Source organism: Apus apus, chromosome Z (assembly GCF_020740795.1).
Source record: "Apus apus isolate bApuApu2 chromosome Z, bApuApu2.pri.cur, whole genome shotgun sequence".
In the NCBI taxonomy this organism is placed as follows: domain Eukaryota; kingdom Metazoa; phylum Chordata; class Aves; order Apodiformes; family Apodidae; genus Apus; species Apus apus.
In genome coordinates, this window is record NC_067312.1 from 64,352,896 (window position 1) to 64,376,193 (window position 23,298).

The following is a 23,298-nucleotide window of genomic DNA, read 5'->3' on the forward strand; positions in this document are numbered from 1 at the left end:
GTGCTTAATATATACTATACAAAGACTGAGGAATATTTAGACTCCTCTAATATGCTACTGCATAATCCATTTAGAAAGGACATTTGGTTTAAAATTTTAATTATGGATGAACAGTACATAATGGATCAAGGCCTCAATGATTATTCTTGATGTTAATGTATTCTGGTTGTGATCCCCTACTAAAATACTTGCTTTTAATATATTGATTATGGGGATAATTGTATCAGTTGCCTTACTAATGGTACCAGTGCCTTCAGGTGAGTTTGCTGCTGACTTTGTTGGAAACTGGCTGTGATTTTCTGTACTGCCTTTTTCATGTGTAGCTGATTAATTGTATGTCAATCATTTTAACACCTTCATGTTGATCAGTGGGGTGGATGTTGGCCCATGCTATTAATTCAGGTTCTGTTCCTACAAAGTTCAGCTGTGATTCAGTTTTAAATATCTTTCAGAGACTGTTTGGACAATAATGCACCTGCAGTCTCATTTATAAATTTATTCTTTTACCTTCTTTTAATGCCCTCCCAAGTGAAAACAGTTTTTCATAAATCCCTGTAGGGAAAAGATATACTAGCATTTATTAGACTTCTCAAGGTCTATGTTAATTCACAACTCAGGTAGAATAAGCAGAGGTTAATTAAAACAACGATCGGAGGGTAAGAAACAGGTGAATGACTCTTTGAGTTACTGTTTTATCCTCAAGTACATAATCTGTTTTAATCTAGATTGAGAAATTCAGTATGTGTCTGAAAAAATACCAGTTCTGATTTCTTCCCCCTTCCCCCACCCCCAACCCTGGCCCTAGTAATATGAAAACAGATGCTGAATTGTATTAAATGCTTATAGATTTGTCTTTTATTCCTCACCATTTGAAAAAAAACTTATTTTCTAAAAATTCTCTTTACTTACTCAACATAAGACATGTCTTGGCTATTCTTGCAATGTAAGACAGAGAAAGTATCTTATGTGTTTAGAGAGGTAACAATATAAAGGAAGTTTAGGACAATTTCTGTAGCTCCGTGAGGTGACATGCATTTTACTGTCACTTTCTGAGATACAGAATACTAAAGAGACAAGAAGTCATACATGTTACCTAGCAAGATGACCACGGTTTGCGGGTGTCTTTTACTGATCTTATTGTGCAATCCATTCTAGTAATTTGAAGAATGCTTTACTGCATGGCATGTGTGAACAGGAGCAAATAAGATCAGTTATTTGAGAGAATTTATTCTTGTTTGAGATTTCAGATTTTTATATTGCCCAGAGAAAGAACATAAGAATACCTGAAGCTCCGTTTTTGTTTTAATCTGGCTGGCTCTGTCTGTTACCAAATTGCCAAGGCCTTTTTGTGAAAGCAAGGAATACTAGGACCTTAATGGGAAGTTTTATCTCTTGATTTTGTCTAATAATTTAGTTGCTTCTTTCACTTCTTGGTGGTTGTCAGCTTATATCTTCTGCTTTGTGAGTCTGGTTGGTCTTTCCTTTTCCTTTAGGACAAGACACTGACGCATTTTCTGTAGTTCCTCTTGAGAATGTATAGCAACATTATATAGTATCAAAGAGCAAAACGACTGATACAGAATTTGTGCTTTACTGTTGCTCGAAGTATGTGCTGGGCAAGATAGAACAAGCACTTTCTCTTTTGAGAATTTGCAGACTTGTAGAAATTTTGGTAGTTCCCAGGATTTGTATTGAATATAAAAGTCTAAAAATATACTGCAATCTTAGAAAAATATACTCTGTTGCTATCCAGTTCCAGTAAGTCATTTTTTCTGCCTTCTAAGGGTAATCATCAGGAATTAAATTTCTTGTTCTTCAGTGTTTTACTTACATTATTTGCACCATACATCGATTCTTTATCTTTGAGTGTGGATGAATGCAAATAGTGAGCATCCTTAAACCTTCACATTCACAAGAACAGCTTCTTTTTTGAAAGGGTTCAGCTTCATTATTTTCCCGGCTTGTTATGTAGCTTTGGACGTAGTGTGGTATTAAGAAAAATAAGAGGGTCAGAGTGTGACTGCAGGGAATAAGCACATGTATAGATGAGCTACCAGTGAGTGATGTTAATTTCTCTCATCTTCAGTAATAAAATAATAACAAAAAACCCCTTGTAAAACAGAATTATCTCAGTAAATTAGGTATTACTACAAAGCTTTTATGGACAACAAAGACTATTTCTGGGGCAACAAAGGCTGTTTCCCTCAAAATTGTTATGGTAAATATTAACCAGTGCTGTATCCTGCCCTGATACACAAGAAAACCCTGAGGTTAAAGGGAAGAGGTTCTGCAGTCTAGAAGCAGCAGAAAACAGGTGAAGAGTTCATGCGAGTACATTCCTGAGCACTGTGCCGAGTATCTGCCCAGAATAAGCCCTCTGAGATATTTTTTTATTGATGTCTCTAGGAGGTAGTGGTTAAATGGATTAATATTTTAATTGTTCAGAGCTGAAGCTTCATTTCTGGACTTCAGGGGTGTGTGTGCTATCCAGCTGATATACTTCTGTGGAGAGTTACTTAATTGTTAACATATCTGATCAGACATTACAGAAAAGAATATTCACATTCTCCGTTCTCTTGGTAGCAACACGTAACCACTTGATCGTAACATGTATTTTCCAAGTACTGTGACAACTGAAGTAATCTTGATGTAAAGGCTGTGTGTTCCACCCACAGTACAAAGGGAGCACAGAGCATATAGCTTAATGTATTATAACATGAAGTAAATATGTAATGACTACAAGATGCTTTTCTCTAAAAATACAGAAATGATAATTTGTCCTGTTCTGGTGTCAGTTGAGATAGCAGTAATGCTTCTCCAAGTTTTCTGCAGCTTTCTATTCATGTAAGGATCTCTGGCAATTTTATATTCATAATGTATGGAAAAAATTAACAGTGAATATTCCTATTTGTACTTTATGATGATCTTAAATATTAAGTGGTATGTGCAAGCTCTCAAGAAAATGTAAGAGAACTGGGCAATTTTAAAGTCTGCAGTATTTTGACATGCGCAAGTAGCTTTTACTCTTCCTCTGTTTTCTAGTATATGAGACTATCCACTTAGCAGCCTCCTGGAAGATTTTTACTGGATTTAGTTGTCTTGATGTGTTGACATTTTCTGTAGGTTTGGTAATTGGAAAATATTTTAATTTCACCACTTCATTTTCATCTAGTGAAATATTTTGGGAAAGATTCTCCTTAATGTGGGAATTTTTTTGTTTTCTTATGAAGCAAGACAGTATCTAAATTTTAATCATTTTACAGAGGTTTTCATTCTTTCCTGCTATTTTGACTTTTTGCAAGGATTGATGAGGGAGCTGGTTTTGCACTCAGTTGCACAGTACTGACTTACAAGGTTTCGTACATGTGTTTTAGGTAGGATGTAGACTCTGTGGTAATATTGTATTGATAAACTTTGGTGTCTCCAAATTTAGCAAATTTTGCAGGCATTTTCCTCACCAGCATTGTACACATAGAAAGCTAAAAGAGGTTACTTTATCAGGAAATGCTTTAAAGTGGTATTTTTTCCTCTAAGCCAAGTAGTCATACATCAGGTGTGCTGCCTACAGAGTAGTTCAGTAGCTGGATTATGGCTGAAATGTGATCTCAGGAAATCAAGCACTTAGAAATCTTTTTGGAAGCCTTACTGTGGAACAACTGTATGAGCTGACATTGGCAGTATGAAACATTCTGTTAAAATGAAGAGGTGAATCCTCTTGCTCAGAGAGGACATGTGTCTGGATTTTGGGGTGTTTTTTTTGCATGAGCTTTGACCTGTGTGAGCTGTGCCTCCAGAGCTGGCTAGGTTAGTGAAAATGGCTGCCATCCTTTCTGTAGCTTGGATGTGCTGGAGTTGTCCAGTCACATCTGTGTGTTGAAAAGCCAGAACTGGACAGCAAGAAGAAAAGGAAGATTTTAAGGGACACTTGGAACGAAACAGAGCTAAAGAGATTAGACACTGACTATTGAAGGGAAATGCCTTACTAAGAAATAACTCCCCAGGCTGTCAGTGAGTCTTCACTTACATCTGGAGTATTTTGGACTGGAAAAGGAAGGAAGGAAGAGAGTCACTCCTATAGGCACATCATCTGCTGCATAAACTGCCTTTGCCTGAAGGTGCTGCAGAGGCAATGACAGGTTATGCTGAGTGAGTTTATCCTCACATCTCTGTTGTCCTACAAAGTGTTGCTGCCTCAACAGGTAGCTTTAAAATAGGTTGATTAATTCTAAGGAGTACTCCAAGAGAAAGAAACTGACAGACAAATTTTTTAGAGCAAGGTTAGAATTTCTAGTCAGGAAAGGGCACTGTCAGATGACTTTGTGACATCCTTGAAAGAGAATATGCTGTCCTGCATTTACAAGATCTCTCAAAAGCACTGTTGACTCAAAGGGAATCCTGTGGTGTAATGTCTGTTTATATGCAACAGGACACTTGAAATGCTAGTAAGCAATAAGGCTGACCTATGTAATAGCCAGGTGAGACTGAAGGAGTAGACTATATTTGTTTATGCACAATAGAATAGATATTTGTGTAGCTTGAACTTTTTAATTTTTTATTGACTAACTGCAGTAATCTTCATAGTATTAATCCCAAACTCAGTAACTTGATGCACCCAAGCAGTGCCAAGGAATCTTAACAGACCATGATTACTTAAACTACACTCTTGAGAGATGCTTTGAATGTGTTAATTTAAAAAAAAAATTGTCCATTTGATTTACATCTCTGTATTTCTATTTGTTCTTCAACTATGGTTAGTGTTCTGGGTTGGTGAATGAGAAGGAAAAAAAGAGGGATACACAAGGTGCAGGACGTGTAGTAGACAGATAGATTCTTTGCAGTAAGTCCTTGAGTTTAGTTATAAATATTCTTCCTTATCTATTTAACTTGGATTTTCCTGTCACGGACATTGTTCTTTGAGTCATTTTTAACCAGTGCAATACCAAGGAGAAAGAAGTTGGGAGAGAAACAGTTTGAGTGCTTTGATTTCAATCTGGTGAAGCTAGTTTGCTTTTTGTAGTATCACAGAGAGTGCAATGTGATAACAAGAATGAGCAGTTAGTGCTGTGCCACGCTGTGTTGGGATTTTGGTGTTACCTGGGGGAGCTGAAAGCACTGTAGCTGTGTTAGTAAAGCATTCCACCTATCCAGAGGGTGCATCAGCAAGGATGGAGAAATATTCCAACCTCTCTAGTTCTCTCCCAAACGTAGCTTCCTTTCCCCAATATTGTGATGTGCTCTTTGGGCTGCCCAGTTGCTCCTACTCATCTGATTTTAACAGGAATACGAGTAGTTTTCTGGCAGATCAACCCTGTATTTGCACGAGGTGAACAGCGCTTCCCCGGGTGGTGTGGCAGTGGTGCTGTTGCAGCCTCGAGCACAGGGTGAGCTTTGATGGAACAAATGCCTGAAGTCTGAGATGGTGCTCAGATCTTGAAGGCTCAAACAGAGTCATTATGACCCTGAATGTCTTTTAGTATGTAACCACGTGCAGTGTCGGAGAGGCACCTTTCACTTGATATTGCTTTGGTTTTTTAACTTCTTGAACAGTCCTACAGACAGTAGGAAAGCCTGAGACTTCATCATCGCTGTATGAACTTACTTTCCGTAGCTGTGTTAGTTGAGAATGGTACCCTGAGGACTTAGAAGTGTTCAAATTTGTCTGAATTATGCCTAAATTTAGATACTGTCCAAGGCTGGTTTTTGCTCTTTCCAGTTATTGGCATGTAATCTCACTGTTTTCCCCATGGATTTGCACAACTCTTAAGTAGAGACAGCCTTACTGAACTGCTCTGAAAAATTCCTGTGCTGTTCTCTGTTTTTTAATAGTAATGTGTTATCTGCTTTTTAACTTTCTTCTTTATTCTTTTATTTACAGTGATGTGGTTGCATGACCTGCAGCATTATTGTAACAGGGACTGTTCAGTGCATGACTTGCTTTTCTGTCCAGACTGCATAACCAAAACTTAACCAGTTCTACACTTAAGACTCATGGCCATCTGATTTCAAAGGGGGATCTACTTGCAGAGAAGCTTACCATCCTGGGGAGTGGCTTTCCCATTTCCCGCTTCCATTTACTCTTTCTCTTCACAAAAGGTCTCCTGTGAGGTTAGAAGAGAGAAAATCCAATATTCAGAACTCAACAGGAGATGTTCTGCAAACTGACAGAGCACTGTCAGCTCTCCATTTTACTTCTGCCTGTCTACTTTATTTGATTTCAATTAACAGTATTAACACAGACTTCCTGCAACGTTTTAATATACTGAACTATAAAAATCTAGTCTTATGAGTCCTAAAAATGCTTTTTGGTTACTGTTAAGGTTTCAAAGCACCTGCACCCTTAAAGAATCCACTTTGACTCTTTAATTAAATAATTAAAGTAAAGCAAAGGAGGTGTTTTATCAGGAGAAATTACTAATGAATTGCTGCTTGGCTATCCCATCTTCCTTACAAAACCAGGCAAGGTTCATCTGATGATCTCCAAGCCAGGCAAACTACTGGGTGGTACTTTGTTCACAGAACACTGCCTGCTTCCTTACTATGTATATACACAGTAGTTTGTGGCTGTTGTATTTTTCTCTCTGCATTTTAGCTGTGTTGTCAGTTTCTTTCAGAAACATTTTTTTTCAATCTGTGTACAATTGTTAAAACAATCTGAGGAGAGAACTTGAATGGAGATAAGTATGAAAGCTGTCTACACCTTCAGTATTACACAGACTGTCCTTGCCAGTTTATAATTTGGGTCGTTCATCTTCTACCTGTACTATTTGTTTCTTTTCTCCTTACCGCAGTCTTAGCTATTTAATTTCCAATTGCACTAGTTTGGCTGTTCTTTGTATTATGAAGTTTAGCTATAAGATTTGCCATATGTAGACAGTGTAACTCAAAATGCTTTGTACTGCCTATATTAATTTAAAAAGCTGCTTATTTAATATTCTTAAATATCTGCACATTTGTACTACTGTATCTTTGTTTTGTATTGGACATTCAGTACTGGCAAGATTCAGAAGATGAGGAATGCTGTAGCTTTGTAAGTTAGGACGTTTATTGTATACAAGTCAGTGTGTGAAGAATGGGGAAGGGGGCTTTTAAGCCATCCAACTTGCTGGAAAATCTGAAGGGCCTGAATGATGAGTACTGTAAGTGGTTTGGTTGAAGTCCAGTTCCAGAGAAACCCCATTCTTGCTCACTTGGACCTTAATCCTGCAAAAATATAAATATGTATGTACTCTGCTTGCTCCAAGAATGGTTTTGCTTATCCAGGTGGTAGCATAACCACCAGACCTGTTTCCCATGTTAGCACCCCCATGCTGGAGTAATGTTGTGTCTCTAGTCTTTGCAGTCACTTCTGGCCATGAAACACAGGGTATGTCTTGTCCTGGGCCCTTCAAGTGGGCCTCACCTGGTGTGCTCAGACACCCACGTGTGTTCAGTCCTCAGGGATCCTGATACCACTGAGTTGTAGCGTCGTGCAAAATGACTTGGAGAAAAGACAGATCATGTCCCCATCTCTGTTTCCCCAGGAGAGTCTGTGCCACCTGGCAAAGGGAAGAGCAGGTAGGAACAGGCTCCAAGCCGACTGTGCAGGGGAGGGAAGGGTAAGCATTAAGATCCCGGTGAGAAGTGTCTGGCATGTTCCCTTCTGGATACTGTACCAGAGGGGAAGCCTCTGGTGGCTGCCAGGTGCTCTGGCTGACATAAGTCAGGAAAGATTCCAGGAGGGGGATGTGTCTTTCCTGGTCCACTGGGACCTTGGACAGTGAAGTCTGATGTGACCTGCAGGCAGGATGTGGGGTTTGGTGGTGAGAAGTCAGGTGTTCCTGCAGCAGAGGCAGCAAAGCTTTCATCAGACTGAGTCCAGCAGAGAGCTAAAGGATTTGTGTCTTACTGGGTCAGAGCCATGGGTCCCTTGTTACATGTCAGAGCAAGTGTTATTAGAAAACATTTTAGCTGGGTGTTAAAGGCATGGTTTGTTTCTCATTTGTAAGTGCTGCTTTGACTGGGATCTCAGACTGCCCCACAGCAGGCTGGATGCAGGATCCCTGGAATCAGTGGCTCTGTGCAGGGTGGGAGGGGATGGCTCTGTTTCTGTGCGCCTGCCTGCACAGGAGTCCCAAGATGAATCCGAGCAGTACCTCATTTCTCCAAGTGGTCTGTGCAAATTAGAGACTTAAGTATCAGTTGTTCTCGAGCCTGAAGACATATCTAAGTGCGTTTATCTTGTTTGAGTTCACTAATGCAACAGAGGGATGTTGGGTGCAGCCAGTAACTTTCAGCAAGTGAGCTGGCAGCTTCAATTAGATTAGCCTAGCATCTCTGTCATGAAGTGATTGCGAGCTCACAACTCAGAGGGGATCTCCAGCATGTCTCTGATATACTAACTTCATTTGTACTGCATAGAAGACTCTTTTACTTTCTTAATAGCAGCTTGTTTGACAGTCTTGAATTAAGTGTTGACCAATTATCAAAGTAACTGTTTGTGAAGTTGCCAGTGATTATATTTTCTGTAAAAGAATGGAATCTTAGAGTGTCAAAACATTTACTTCCCATTTCAGTTCATCTGCAAATTGTGTAACTACCAGATTGTCATGGTAGCAGTATTAATATACATATCTGTATATAGACAAAAAAAATTCCTTAGTAATGATCATTGGAATCAAAAAGTTTAATATTTTTCCCAGTCAAATACACTAATGCTTCCAAGGTGACATAAGAGTGTACAGTTGTTAAACAAGTTGTAAATAAACGCTTCTATAAAATGTAAATGCTTGTTTTTCCTTTATTCATCTGGTACTTGGTTAAAAAACACGGCCAGTGCATGGCTCATGTTCAAGTTGCTGGTTTGAGTCTGATGTGCTGTTCAGGGGGGGAGCTTTTGCAGCCAGCCTGTGGTTAACAGGAACCTCAGTGGAGTGGGAATAATATGGATAATACAGACCCTGCCCTTGAAGTCACTACAGAACAGCTGAGAAAAAACTAGAGTTCTTAAAAAGCTACACCTGGCAGGTCAGCCTGATCCTTGCATCTACAACTGTCATATGGGAAAGGCTTTTCCCGAAGCTGCACAAGGGCGGGCAGGTAGGCAGCAGCAGCAGAAGTGCACCAGAAGTGCACCAGAAGCGTCAAACTTCCTGACTTTTGCTGGAAAGGACCTGTTCTGGCTGCCCCGTGGCAGCAAGAGTTGCCCGACATGGTTTGCCTCTCACAGGGCCAAAGCCAAACAGCCAAAGTAACACAGTTTTCTCCTGCTGGTGTAAGCTTCAGAGCTTCACCAGCTGAAGCTGGTGTACCTGCTTCAGAGGTAGCTAAAGGTGTGTGTGGGGAAATCACTGCTAGTGTGAACAGAAACAATTTCCCCTCCTTTCGGCATTGGTGACCAGTGTTGCCATCTGGGCTGGGAGGAGGAGGCAGTGTCAGACGTGGGTAAATGTTGTTAGTGCTGAAAGAGAAAGCAGCAGCCAGAGAGAGATACTGAGCTCATGAGTGTCCTGCCTGGTGCTGGGGCTGATGAGGTGCAGCAACCCAGCTGCAGCCTTTCCGGGGCTGCTCTGAGGAAGGAATGGGAGAGGAGAACTGGGAGGAGCCCCTGGTGCCAGCTCAGCTGGGCCTGCCCCCCTGGGCACTGCCCTGGGCTGTGAAAGCACTGCAGCAGGAGAGCACTGCGGGGCTGGGGTGAGGTGCTTGTGGGATGGGGAAGGCAGGAGAGCCCCAAAGTGGTGGCCAGCTCCTCCTGAGCCACAGGCACTGTCAGGTGGAGGCAAGGAGCTGTCAGAGCTCACCTCCAGCTGATTGTGATTCACTCTCGACTTCTGCTCTTGGTTTTGTCCCAGTCACCCTCTTCACCTCGGCCGTTACTTCAGTATCTCACAGAATGGTCAAGGTTGGAAGGGACCTCTGAAGATTATCTAGTCCAACCGCCTAGCTGGGGCAGGATTGCCTACATCCAGATGGGTTTTAAATGTCTCCAGAGAAGGAGACTCCACAACCTCTCTGGGCAGCCTGTTCCAGTGCTCTGTCACACTTACAATAAAGTTGTTGTTCTTTATATTTACCTTGAACCCCCTGTGCTCCAGCTTGTGCCCATTGCCCCTTGTCCTGTCTTTTGACATGGCTGGAAAGAGACTGGACCCATCGTCCTGACACCTGCCCTTCAGACATACATAAGCACTGATGAGATCCCCCATCAGTTTCCTCCAGGCTGAACAGACCCAGCTCTTTCAACATCATAGGGCAGATGCTCCATTCCTCTCCTTACCTTTGTGGCCCTGGGATGGACTCTCTCCAGTAGTTCCTTATCCTTTATGAACTGGGGAGCCCAGAATTGGACACAGTATTCCAGATGTGGCCTCACCAGGGCAGAATAGAGGGGGAGGATGACCTCCCTTGACCTACTGGCCACACTCTTCCTTATGCACACCAGGATGCCATTGGCCTTCTTGGCTACGAGGGCACATACTTGCCTCATGGTCAGCCTGTTGTCCATCAGAACCCCAAGGTCCGTTTCCACACAGCTGCTCTCCAGCAAGTCAGCCTCCAACCTGTATTGCTGAAAAATGGGGTTGTTCCTCGCTGCCCAACTCTCCAGCCTGTCCAGGTCATGCTGGATAGCAGCACAGCCTTCTGGTGTGTCAGCCACTCCTGCTTCCTACCACAGTGCCCTCTGCTGTCCTGTTGTTCCTCTCACTGCCAACGTCTCCTTCCCTTTGCTGTATTGTTCTTCGTTGCCTCCACCGCCCACCCCCCCCCCAAGGCACTGAGACCCACCCCAGGATCCCATGTCCTGGCCCCACCCCATCCCTTCTCTGTCCCTCAGACTCCTCCACACGAACTCCCACAAGGCCGTGGATGCCTCCCTACACCATAGTGCAGTTTGGTTTGGCGGGATTTTTGGTAGTGGGGGAAGGACCCTGGGGTGGCTCCTGTAAGAAGCTGAGAAGCTCCACCTGCTCCAAAACCAGCCAAGGAGCCGTTTTAGAGGCAAGAGATGCGCCTCTGTGATTGACACAGGAAAGAACTGAGATAAGACCTGAGCCAAGTGAGCAGTTAGGAAAAAGAAGAGCTGTGCTGGAGATGTGAACGGCAGTGCTGGGGTGAAGATCCCGGCTGGCTGCTGAGGAAGAAGGGGAAGAAGGTGCCCAAGCAGAAGTTTTCCCTGCAACCCATGGTGAGATGGCAGCTGTCCCCCTGCATTCCTAGAGGAACGTGGTGGAATGTTCCCTGAAGGCGCCAGGAGGGGTGAACTTGGCCTGTGGACTCGGATTTGCTACCAGTGGACTTGGATTATGCAGCTGTGGAAAACCCTGGTGCCAGGGGAGGTGACTGTCCCCTAAGCAGCCCATGACTCTGTAGGAAGCCCAGGCTGGAGCAGCTCCAGACCTGGTGGGAAGGACTCACGAAGCAGAGGTTTGTGGAGGCCTCTCTCCCGTGGGAGGGACCCCGTGGGGAAGCAGGGGAAGACTGTAAGGAATCCCTTCTTCCTGAGGAGGAAGGAGCAGCAAGAACCACCAGCCTGTGAACTGACTCTAGTCCCCATCCCCTGTCCCTCTGAGCTGCTGTGGGGAACGAGGGAGAGAAATGGGCAACCAAGTGACTTGTGCCTGGGAAGAAGGGAGGGGTGGGGATAAGGTGTGTAAGCCCTGCTCTTGGTGTTGTCTCTGCCCTGTGGGCATTGGATTAGTGTGAAATTAAATTACTGTTTTTCCCCAAGTTTAGTTTGTTTTGCCCATGACCTTAATCGGTGAAGAACCCTCCTTGTCCTTTGTCTCGACCCATGAGCTTTTCTAGTCGGCCTTTGTCCTCCTCATGCCAGAGTGTGTGTGTGATGGGGGGAGCTGAGTGAGCAGCCACGCAGCGGGTTCTTTGTTGTCGTGCCAGGCCCAAACCACGACACCCCTGCCGGCAGGGCGCAGCCGAACGGGGCATTTTGCTGCAGCCCCATCCGCTCCCGCTGACGCTTGCCCGCAGTGCCACATCCCTTTGTGCTTGCCAAGTTTCAGGCCAGTCTCCGCACAGTTTTGTTTTCAAATGGGAGGTTTTCCTCCCTGCAGTGCCACGGGGCTTGTGGGGTCAGGCACAAGGACACTTTGCTTCTAGTTGCAGGGCTGCACAATATCTCTGCATTGCTTTGTTGCTGTCTACCTGTAGGGGATACTAAACCCGGGGATGAGTTCTGTCTGAAAAGTGGTTTTGCAACAGTTGTTTCATCTGCCCGTTGACAGGGACAGGCCTCCATCCTGAGAACATCCCTGTCCCTGATAGGGACATCCTGAAAAGAACAGCATCTAGGTCTCTGAATAAAGTAAGAGGGCAAATTGACAAGTGGTCCCCATGGTGTCGGGTGGGCAAGCTGTACTTGTCTTCTCCTTCCATCTGGCATTGTTTTGTTGAGATGTTGTCCTACCCCTGTGAAGACTCAAGAAATTGAAGGGTGCTGTGCTAGCAAGCTTCAGCCGTCTAGACCTTCATTTCTGTGCAAAAAGGGGCAGAATGAAAGCCCCTTCCTGCTGGCTCAAGCTATCAAACAATTTGAGTTCCACGGGCACGCGGCTGCAGACTCACAGAGGCCAACTTGTGCACACTAGAGTAGGTCTCCCAAGGCTTCCTCTCTAGGCAGCAGAGAGTCACAGCCCTCCAACGGGTAATTCGGAGCATCATTCTCTTGCTCTGAATTGCCCTCAGGAGGCCCTGACCGAGCTCTGTTAACTACTGCAGGAGTCAGCAGAGACTAGTCCTCCTGGGCTGAAGCTGGTTCTCAGGAATCCCCTTCCCTGAAGGAGCCCCAGAGGAGTTAAATATCCTGCTGCAGTACGGGTCCCAGACATAGAGGCACGATCCTCATCTCGGCCCTAAGGATGCTGAACTAGTGAAACAAAGAAAGTCCACCCAACAGTCCAAGTACTGTTCAGTCGGTGTTCTTTAGTCACGGTGCTGGACGCACAGGGGATAGCTCCCCTTACAGGGTAAGGTGAGAGACAGGTACACAGCTGATACTCAATTCTGGGCAATATTTCTAAGAAACGGTTTATTTATTCATTAGTCTCCTGAGAAATCATTTACATAAGTGTCCGCCCATTATCGCGTGCGTGTTCAGTCCATGAGGGTCTCCTGGGGGTCGTTTACTTCATCCTGGAGTCTTCCTCACAGGAACCTTTGGCCGAGTCCTGTCTCCTCTCCCATTTATCTCTGCTGACTCCTCAGTAGAACTGGTTACAGTGGGCATCCCTAGTCGCAGTTTAATAGCTTGTTTCTTCTTCAAGGACCCTTGTATTTCTTCCCTAAAACTACAGACAGATAAGCTCCCACAAAAGGCTTTTACAGCTCACTAGCAGTAGGCCCAGATGAGAGATGTACACCCTACAAGCAGTTAACTATTTGAAGCCAGAGTTTGGTTAATGCTGTTTCACTAGCTCCTGAGCAACACGAGAGCTTAGCAAAACCCTGCAAGTTTTTGGAGTTCAGGGGTCAGAGAGATCCTGAAGGCAGGAAAAAGACTGCTGCCTGCTGAGCTTGCAGCACACCATCAGGTGAGGGTGTCCTGCCTAACCTTCAGAAGAAGACTGATGTCAGGACTGGATGGGAGCCAGTGGCTTGGGCAGCGTGGGCTGCACAGGGGGGAATGTGTGTGCACCAAACAATTCCTGCGTTCAATGAGCGAAGGTATGATCCAGCCCAAGTGACCCCTCTTGAACCACACCTTGAACTCCATAATCCAGCAGCCAATCGCACCAGTCTCTAAAGAATGTGTCAAGGCACCCTGTGGCTACAGAGCAGCAGGCTTGTCTCATCGTAGTTGGAATTGTAGTCTCTTTAATGCGAGCATCATTAAGAGGTTTCAGTTTTAGGTGACTTCTCAGGCCTCCCAGATCTGCCGTTAACTGCTTAACGGCTGATCTCCTGCTAAAGATCCGCCTTCTGCCTTGCCGGAGCAGGGAGCCCTACCGCTCCCTGCTGCTGCTCCGTGCCCCTGCAGAGAGGAGGGGCTGTCTGATCTCTGCAGATGACCTTTCTCGGGCTACTCGAGTGCAACCTACCTACCCGTGTGTCCCACCTGCAGGGAAGGACGGCCTCTGACTCAGCAAGAGCCACCACGCATGAGGACAATTAGCGCTCGTTCCCAGAGCCGATGGCCATTGCTTGCACTCAGCACGGCCAGGACAAAGCCCTGTCCTAGGAATCGGCGTCCAGCCAAGTAAAGTTCAGCTGCAAGATGGTGGTGGTGGCCGGTGCCTGCACCCAGGAGACACCCAGTAGGCAGATGGCAGGCTCAGGAGGCAGTCCTTCCCAGCCTCTTGGTGCAAGCGGCATCCCTGTGTGTGGCACGCAGTGCGGAAAGGGCAGGAGCTTGTTGTGAAAACACACCCCCAAGTCACGTTTTGGGGAGCCAGGCAGGAATGTGGCCACCACCTCTTCCCTCCCTGCCACGGGCGGCAAGTTCTGAACTCGGCCGGAGCAACAGGCAGGGGAGGCGAGGGTGGGTGAGGTGACCCCACTGGGCCAATCCCAGCGCTCTGGCCCGTGGTGCTGGCTGGAAAACGGCTCCTCAGAGCGCCCTGCTCCGCCTGGGGCACTGGCCCAGCTGTGTCCCCGTCGGAGCTACAGCAGAACCAGCTTCCCCTCCTGCCCGCTCTGTCCTCGGCATCTCCCGCTCCGAGGGTGTGCGGCTGCCGCAGGATTCCCTGCGGGAGGAGTTGCTGTTGCCACGGCCCTGAGGCTCTGGGAGCCCATGGCAGGGCCCCAGCAGGCGGGTGGCTGCCACGCTGTGGGGCGGAGGACAAGCAAAGACACCAGGGGAAGGGGCAGAAAGCAGCATCCAGAGACTGTGTCAGGGGAAGACAAATTTATTTCCCTTGCCTTGAAGAAGGTGTTGCTGCACCCTCCTTGAAGGGGAGGCCAGGTGGGCAGCAGCAGTTACCCCCAGGGAGGTGCCGGAGCTCGGGCTGCCTGTAAGGTGCGGCTTCTTGCAGGGCTGGGGACTGTCTAGGGGGCTGTCAGCCCTGCTTTTTGGGGGGCAGCGGGGTGCCCTAGGCAAGTAGTCCTGCTGTGGCTGGGTGTGCCAAGACCTGCTGGCAGCACCTTCCCTGGCTTCTCCTGGGGCTGCTTCTGCTCTGCTGTGAGAGGCAGAGACAGAAGATAGCTGGGATCCCCACGCAAGGTGGTGTCCAACGTGCCTGGTTCCTCCTCAACATCAAAGCTTGCACGGCTGGTGGAGGAGGCCAGGCTGGACTTGGGTGTTTCCCAGCCTGGGATGCTGGGGTTGGTGCTGGCTGCAGGGCCGTCGTCCTCCTCCCAGGGCTGCTCCTGCTCTGTTGTGAGAGGTACAGATGGGGGACTGTTGGGACCCCCGTGGAGGGTGGCCTCCGGTGTGCCAGGTTCCTCCTCCACGTCAAGGCTTGAATGGCTGCTTGAAGAAGGTGTTGCTGCAGCCCCGCCAGTGCTAAAGGCAGCATGGCCTCCTCTGGGGTGGGGAAGAATGAGGTCACCTGGAGACCCTCTTCCTTTTCTGGGGGCGCTGGGGCTGCACAGGCGACCACTCCATGCTCTGGTCAGAGGAGGCACCTGTGGCTGCTGCCACCTGGGAGCCTGAAGAGCTGCTGGGAGAGGCCGGGTGGGCAGCAGCAGTTACCCCCAGGGAGGTGCTGTGGCTGGTTCCATGGCTCGGCCGCTTGCAGGGCACGGGACAGTCTGGGAGTTTGGGGGCTCTTCTCTTTGGGGGGCACTGAGCCTTCCCAGGCAACCACTCCATGCTCTGGGTAGAGGTGGGACCTGTGGCCGCTGCCACCTGGGATCCTGCGGAGCTGCTGGGGGAGGCGGGGTGGGCAGCAGGAGTTACCCCCAGGGCGGTGCTGGGGACAGAGCTGCGGCTGGTTTCAAGCTGCAGCCGCTTGCAGGACAGGATGCTGGGGGCCCTCCTCTTTGTGGGGCACCGGGCCTTCCCAGGCAAGCGATCCCTGTTCTGGGCAGAGGTGGGACCTGTGGCCGCTGCCACCTGGAATCCTGCAGAGCTGCTGGGGGAGGCCAGGTGGACAGCAGCAGTTACCCCCAGGGAGGTGCCGGAGCTCGGGCTGCCTGCAAGGCGCAGCTTCTTGCAGGGCTGCGGACTGTCTAGGGGGCTGTCAGCCTTGATCTTTGGGGGGCGGCGGGGTTCCCTAGGCAAGTAGTCCCTGCTGTGGCTGGGTGTGCCAAGACCTGCTGGCAGCACCTTCCCTGGCTTCTCCTGGGGCTGCTTCTGCTCTGCTGTGAGAGGCAGAGACAGAAGACAGCTGGGATCCCCACGCAAGGTGGTGTCCAACGTGCCTGGTTCCTCCTCAACATCAAAGCTTGCACGGCTGGTGGAGGAGGCCAGGCTGGACTTGGGTGTTTCCCAGCCTGGGATGCTGGGGTTGGTGCTGGCTGCAGGGCCGTCGTCCTCCTCCCAGCGTTGCTCCTGATATTCTCTGAGGGGGCGAGATGGGGGAAGGCCAGGATCCTTGTGGAGGGCAGCCTCCAGTGTGCTGGGCTCCTCCTCCACATCGAAGTCTACAGTGCTGCTGAGAGTGGCCAGCGTGGAGCAGAGCCTTACCCACCACAGGGGGGTGGGGCTGGCTGCAGGGCCATCGTTCTCCCCCCAGGGCTGCTCCTGCTCTGCAGTGACAGGCAGAGATGGGGGATGGCCAGGACCCTCATGTAGGGCAGCCTGCAACCTGCTAGGTTCCTCCTGCTCATCGAAGCCTGCCATGCTGCTGAAAGTGGCCAGCACGGAGTAGAGCCTTACCCACCATGGGGTACTGGGGCTGGGTGCAGGGCCATCCTCGTCCTCCCAGGGCTCCTCCTGCTCTGCTGTGACAGGCAGAGATGGGGGATGGCCAGGACCCTCATGTAGGGCAGCCTCCAACCTGCTAGGTTCCTCCTGCTCATCGAAGCCTGCCATGCTGCTGAAAGTGGCCAGCACGGAGTAGAGCCTTACCCACCATGGGGTACTGGGGCTGGGTGCAGGGCCATCCTCATCCTCCCAGGGCTCCTCCTGCTCTGCTGTGACAGGCACAGGTGGGTGATAGCTGGGACGCCTGTGGAGGGCAGCATCCAATGTGCCAGCTTCCTCCTCAACATCAAACCTTGCAGGGCTGCTAGAGGAGGTGTCCTGCGTGTCCAGGTGCCGGCGGATGGCTGTGCCGCACAGGCACTCGGCAGCTGTGCTGAGCTGCAGAAGGAATGGCTGCGTGTGTTCTTGCAGCCCAGTCTGCAGCTTCTCTGCCAACACTGCCACGTCCAGTCCACGGAGGCACAGGAGGCCCACAATGATGCCCTCCCACGCAGTCACTTTCCAGCACTGGCCCCCAAAGAGCCCCTCGAGCTGCTGCCTCAGCCACAGCTGCAAGGGCCTGATGTTATCTGGGTGGCTCTGGAAGAAGTCTGCCCACACCTCAGGGGGGAAGCCACCTGCCTGAGCCCTGGGCCCCTGCTCTGCATCCTCCTCCTTCTCACCCTGCTGTTCTTCACCTGAGGGCTCTGCAAGGCCTGGGATTCCGAGCACAGTTAAATCGTTGTCTGGCCGGTTGGAGAACAAGACGAACGTTGTCTCCAACATGCACAGGGGGCAGCTCAGCTTCTGCTGTACAGAGCGCATGGCACAGCTGAAGCAAAACTGGTGGAGGCACGGGATCAAGTAGGCAGTGTCATTCTGAGGCTTGCAGCAGATGGGGCAGCTCCATTTGCTCTCTGCGCCCTGCAGGGACCTTGGGAACACGGAGGAAGAGAAGCTGCTCCCCATCACTGGCACGGCAGTGGCAGGTTTTGTGCCCTGCAAACGGGAAAGGCCTCAGCCCCTCGCTCTGCCAGGGCAGGGAGAGCAGGAAGGAAAGGCCAGGCCCCTCGGGAAGGACACTCTCCCAGCTCTCCGGGCCCCACGGCCGCTCCAGGGGAGATGTTTGCCTCTCGCCTCACTTCTGCTGCTGCAAGGGAGTCCTTGCAGCGCCCGGCTTCCTGAACCAGGCAGGGTCGGGGAAACACAGGGTTTGGCTCCGGGATGGGCACCCAGAGCTGCCGACGCCGGCAGCTCCCAAAGCACTGCCCAGCACCAGGTGAAGCCTCGCACGAGCTTCCAGACCTCGCAGGCACGCTCGGTCGGAGTCCAGGCACGAGGCAGACTGAGCCAGGCTGTGCTGGCACCCAAATATAAGCAGGGAGGGCCGTGAGGTCACAGTCTGTGACACGCTGACGTCACAATCACCCCTTTGTGACGTCAGCTGCCACCTCTCCTGCAGCCGCCCCTGCAGGCGCACAGGCCTCAGGAGAGAGAAGAAAATACTGTTTCATGTTTTCAGCTTCTGCATGTCCCTGCTGCTCTAGCTTGGTCCCCCGCACGCATGTCCGTGACCCTGTGTATGAAGTCCCCACTCCCAGTGCCTTGCAGAGTTCTCCTGCGAGGGCGAGTGTGGTGGGAGCAGACAGCGGGGAGTGGCAGTGGCTGGATGGTGCCTCCCCCAGCTGGCTGCCTTGCCCTGTGCAAGGCCAGGATTTGCAGGGAGGACCTGGGTGCTCAGTTGCCAGCCCTGGGAGAGAGACTGCCAACCCTGCGGGCCGTGCCCCCCTGTGCTGGTTTGGTTTGGCGGGATTTTTGGTAGTGGGGGAAGGACCCTGGGGTGGCTCCTGTAAGAAGCTGAGAAGCTCCACCTGCTCCAAAACCAGCCAAGGAGCCGTTTTAGAGGCAAGAGATGCGCCTCTGTGATTGACACAGGAAAGAACTGAGGTAAGACCTGAGCCAAGCGAGCAGTTAGGAAAAAGAAGAGCTGTGCTGGAGATGTGAATGGCAGCGCTGGGGTGAAGATCCCGGCTGGCTGCTGAGGAAGAAGGGGAAGAAGGTGCCCAAGCAGAAGTTTTCCCTGCAACCCATGGCGAGATGGCAGCTGTCCCCCTGCATTCCTAGAGGAACGTGGTGGAATGTTCCCTGAAGGCGCCAGGAGGGGTGAACTTGGCCTGTGGACTCAGATTTGCTACCAGTGGACTTGGATTATGCAGCTGTGGAAAACCCTGGTGCCAGGGGAGGTGACTGTCCCCTAAGCAGCCCATGACTCTGTAGGAAGCCCAGGCTGGAGCAGCTCCAGACCTGGTGGGAAGGACTCACGAAGCAGAGGTTTGTGGAGGCCTCTCTCCCGTGGGAGGGACCCTGTGAGGAAGCAGGGGAAGACTGTAAGGAATCCCTTCTTCCTGAGGAGGAAGGAGCAGCAAGAACCACCAGCCTGTGAACTGACTCTAGTCCCCATCCCCTGTCCCTCTGAGCTGCTGTGGGGAAGGAGGGAGAGAAATGGGAGAAATGGAAAGTGACTTGTGCCTGGGAAGAAGGGAGGGGTGGGGATAAGGTGTGTAAGCCCTGCTCTTGGTGTTGTCTCTGTCCTGTGGTCATCAGTGTGTCCTTGGTCTTAACCCATGTGCTTCTAGTTGGCCTTCATCTTCCCTATCCCCCCGTGTTTATGTGTGTGTATGGGTGGAAGGAGTGAGCAGCCATGGGGCTGTTTCTTTGTTGCCATGTTAGGCTCCAATCAGGACAACCATGTACCTCCTGCCTTTATGCCCCAGAGAGGTGGCGGCAGGAAGTGTTGCCCACCACACCCATCATTCTCCCCCTCCCGCAGTTGCTGGCCCAACAGGGAGGAGGTAGCACTGCAGTTTGTCTTCTTCTGGCACCTCTCCCCCACCACACAGGAGCAGGGGCCCTGCTTTTACCATGGTATCCTAAGCACATTTAGCCTTGTGGTGTAATGACGTTTTTGAAGGGGCCATGACCACGACCATGTTAAAAGGATGTGGTAGAAGCACAGGCTAGAAGCTGCACAGGTCCCCTTTAGGGTTCTCCTTTTCCATCTTTCTTGTCCCCCCAGGCAACTTTAGGCAGTGCAGATAAAGAGCTGCAAATAAACCTGTCTCAAAGAGCCTCTGTGCCAGAGCAGAGCCCAGCACAATTGTACCCACCGAGCTCTGCGAGCACCAGCAAGGCAGTTGCAGGGAGGCTGCAGGAGACCTGCGAGGCTGCCGGGACAGCACGGTGGCCCCAGAGGGTGGCGTCAACACCCTTCAGGACAGGACACAGCAGCGACAGTTCCCACCACATGTACTTAGTTCTTTGGAGCAAAAAGCATAAATTGGTCTCAAAACAGCAAGGCAACCCCTTTGTTTGGCAAAGCAAGGCTGATGTGGAAGGTGAAGGTCAGGTATGTCAAAGATGATGAAAGGAAGATTAAGTAATGGAACTGGAAAAGTTCGTCCAGTGTCCACAAGCTACCTGGGAGCTCAACTCCACACTGTTAAAGAAGGTTTTTTTACAAACCCTTCTCAAGATAAGGGTGGAGGAAGGCAAAAAAAGACAACCCAAACCATGACCACCACCTAAGCCTTGATGAAGGCAGCGACAACCACAAGTAAAACTGGAGGTGGACAGGAGTTAAAATGCATGTTTCGTTGTTTATCACACCACCTTGTGTGTCCTTCTTTTGGCGTTGACCCAAACAGAAAAAAACTAAGACCCAACAGCCTGGCCCCTGCTGCACCACTGGTGACAGGGACAGCGTGTGCCAGCGCCATGCCCAGGGACAACACCCAGCCCAGCTCCCCACCCTGCACCTCAAGGGAGCCTGAATCACCACCTCTGCCAGGCCTCCCACCAGCTACTCCAGTTCACAAACACAGAATCATGGAATCATCATGGTTGGAGAAGCTCCAAGATCACCGAGTCCAACCATCAACATAATAAAAACAAAACACACCCAAACAACCCCAAAACCAACAAACCATACACCCCACCAAAAAAACCCCACAACCTCAGACACTAGAGCATGCCCTGAAGTGCCACATCTGTTCTTTGAATACCTCCAAGGATGGTGGCTCAACCACCTCCCTACGAAGGCTGTTCCAGTGCCTGACCACTTTCAGTATAGGAATTCTTCCCAATATCCCATCTAAACCTCCTCTGGTGCAACTTCCAGCCATTTCCCCTGGTCCTTAGTTACACACTGGTGTCTGATACAGGTTTCACTACATTCCAAACATTGTGCTAAGGCTCCTTTTCCTTCAACAGTGCTGGTTGCTCTTGTGATGTGGTTTGGGATGGTTTGTGAGTGGGCTTTTTGTGTGTGGGGGAGGTTTGTCCCCTCACAGGGAACAGGCAGTAAGTCAATCCCCACAGGATTCTCCTGCAAAGTTTCTGAAGGCTAATTTCATTGTAGCACAGAGCACCCTGAAAATAAACACAAATGACCTGGAAATACCCCAAAAATACTAACCAGACACAGCCTCTTGTGTAAAGAAAAACACTTCCCTGCAAATACGGATTGGCAGACTACTAGAATAAACACCTTCATAGTAGCCATTTCACGTTATTTCTAAACCTCACAAAACCTGAATAACCATTAATGTGATTCCCAAGAATACTTTTGAATTCAAGTCAACATATATTCGGTCGCTCAATCTACACAGATAAGCACAGTTTTGCATCCTCTTCAAAGCAAAGCTGCATGGAGCATGGAAGTCATGCAGGGTAAGTGTCATCTGGAGACCAGCCATACACCAAGTCCAAGTAGTAACACACTGACAAGAGCTTCCTTAAAACACATCCTGTTCTGCAGAAACATGGATTCACCTACCTGCCAAGAGTTCAGGGTTACACACTTCATCACCTGCCACAGCACCTGGTTTTAACATGTGTTTATGTACATCACCCACCGTTTGTACATGATCTGATTCTGTAGACAGCTGGAATAAACAAACCTGCAGAAATTGCTGGAACGAAACTGGCTGGATAATATATTAAAACCAAAGAAAATAAACTGAACAACAGTCTTGAAAATGCTTTATTGAACCGTGTGTCTTATTGTAATGTGCAGAAGGATGTGTTTGAAAAGACTACAGCTTGAAAAAATTTTTAAAATCCTCAACAATCAATAAAAAAGTCCCTACTGGGAGTAACTCTCAGGATAACCAGAGGCCTCATGTGAAGTTTCCCTTGAAACATTTCCTGTTGCAAAGACTAAAAGAAAACAAACTAGTACTGCTCTCTGTGAAAACAACCAGGATTTGAGGATGTAAAAACAAAACAAAACAGGAATGGAACTTAACTTCAGTCTATGGGGTTGCTTCTTTTGCTGCTATTATTTGGGATTAGCATACATGTCACAGTTCCGCTGAAAACACCATCTGGTGCTCAAGTCTGTAAATTTACTCTAAAATGCTAGCAATGCTGCAGAGATGAAAGGATACAGAGAAAGAGAGAGGGGGGTGAGGTGAGAAAGATGTGGAAAGACACCATTATGATATAAGCCTAGTTTAAATTTTCATCAGAAGCTGTGTGCACTTTTATTTTTATCATCTAGCTTTACATTCAAAAAAACCCCACCAAAATAAAAAAAAAAAGGGGAGGAAGGGGCAGGAACCAAAACCAAACATACCCCCCTTACGTCCTTGCCTGGAGATTATTACAAACTTCTATGCACAAGAACACCATACTCTTTTTTTTTTTTTTTTTCCAAACCAGTAGGGTTAACAGTGTAGGCATTTCAAGTGGCACAATTCCACTAAAAGGCTTTTTCAACTTTTTTATACCAGCAAAAATAACCAAAAGAAACAATAAATAAAAGGTGCTAAAGTTAGCATCAAGAATTCAATCGTAATATACTGACAATCTGGGAATCCAAACACTCAAGCTGTCCTGGCATTGACAGGTCTCTGCAAACTATGAAGCAAATACACAGATAACTCAAAATATGATTGAGACTGTGAAAGGCTTCTTAAACTAAGACAGGATGATCCAGGTTACCTTTTTTTTTTTTTAAACACAGTGAATATATGAATTGTCTACACCTGAATAAAACGTATTTAACAATGAAAGAATTTTAACAACCACAAAAAGGAAAAACTTTAAACAAAAGTGAGTATCATTTGATTTTAGGGCACAGAAAAGCCCCCCTTGCAGTAGCTTCCAGCAGTGGGCTTAATGGTGTGTCTCCTACAAAAAAGTTCATCTCCACACTGAGGTGATGGCTGACAGAGCAACATAATGGTCACATACAGCAAAATGCCACACCCTGGTCACCACAATATATCCCACTGCAGAGTTTCCATCCTGCGCGGGAACAGCACATCAAGGTGTCATTCTGTCACATATGATTGAAAAACTACTTTGTGGCCACAAACTGCTAGTCAGCACTAACCTTTTTGTCTCATAACCTTTGAATAATGGAAAAGCTTTGGGTTTTATAGTTTTACTCCTTGTATTTAAATTTTTAAATTACAAGGTCACTAAAACTCATGCACGCTGCAAAAAACGTCATGCAGTAG

General features: G+C 48.4%; 1 protein-coding gene across 2 annotated transcripts in view; it reads left to right on the top strand.

Annotated features, from left to right (window-relative positions):
* Positions 1–8,762, top strand: part of HOOK3 (hook microtubule tethering protein 3) — an 88,865-nt gene extending 80,103 nt beyond the window's left edge. For both annotated transcript variants that reach the window (XM_051642390.1, XM_051642392.1), the window contains one exon: positions 5,876–8,762. In XM_051642390.1, coding sequence (XP_051498350.1) covers positions 5,876–5,891 — 16 coding nt within the window. In that variant the 3' untranslated portion in view covers positions 5,892–8,762. The remainder of the gene's footprint in view (positions 1–5,875) is intronic.
* Positions 8,763–23,298: the final 14,536 nt, after the last annotated feature.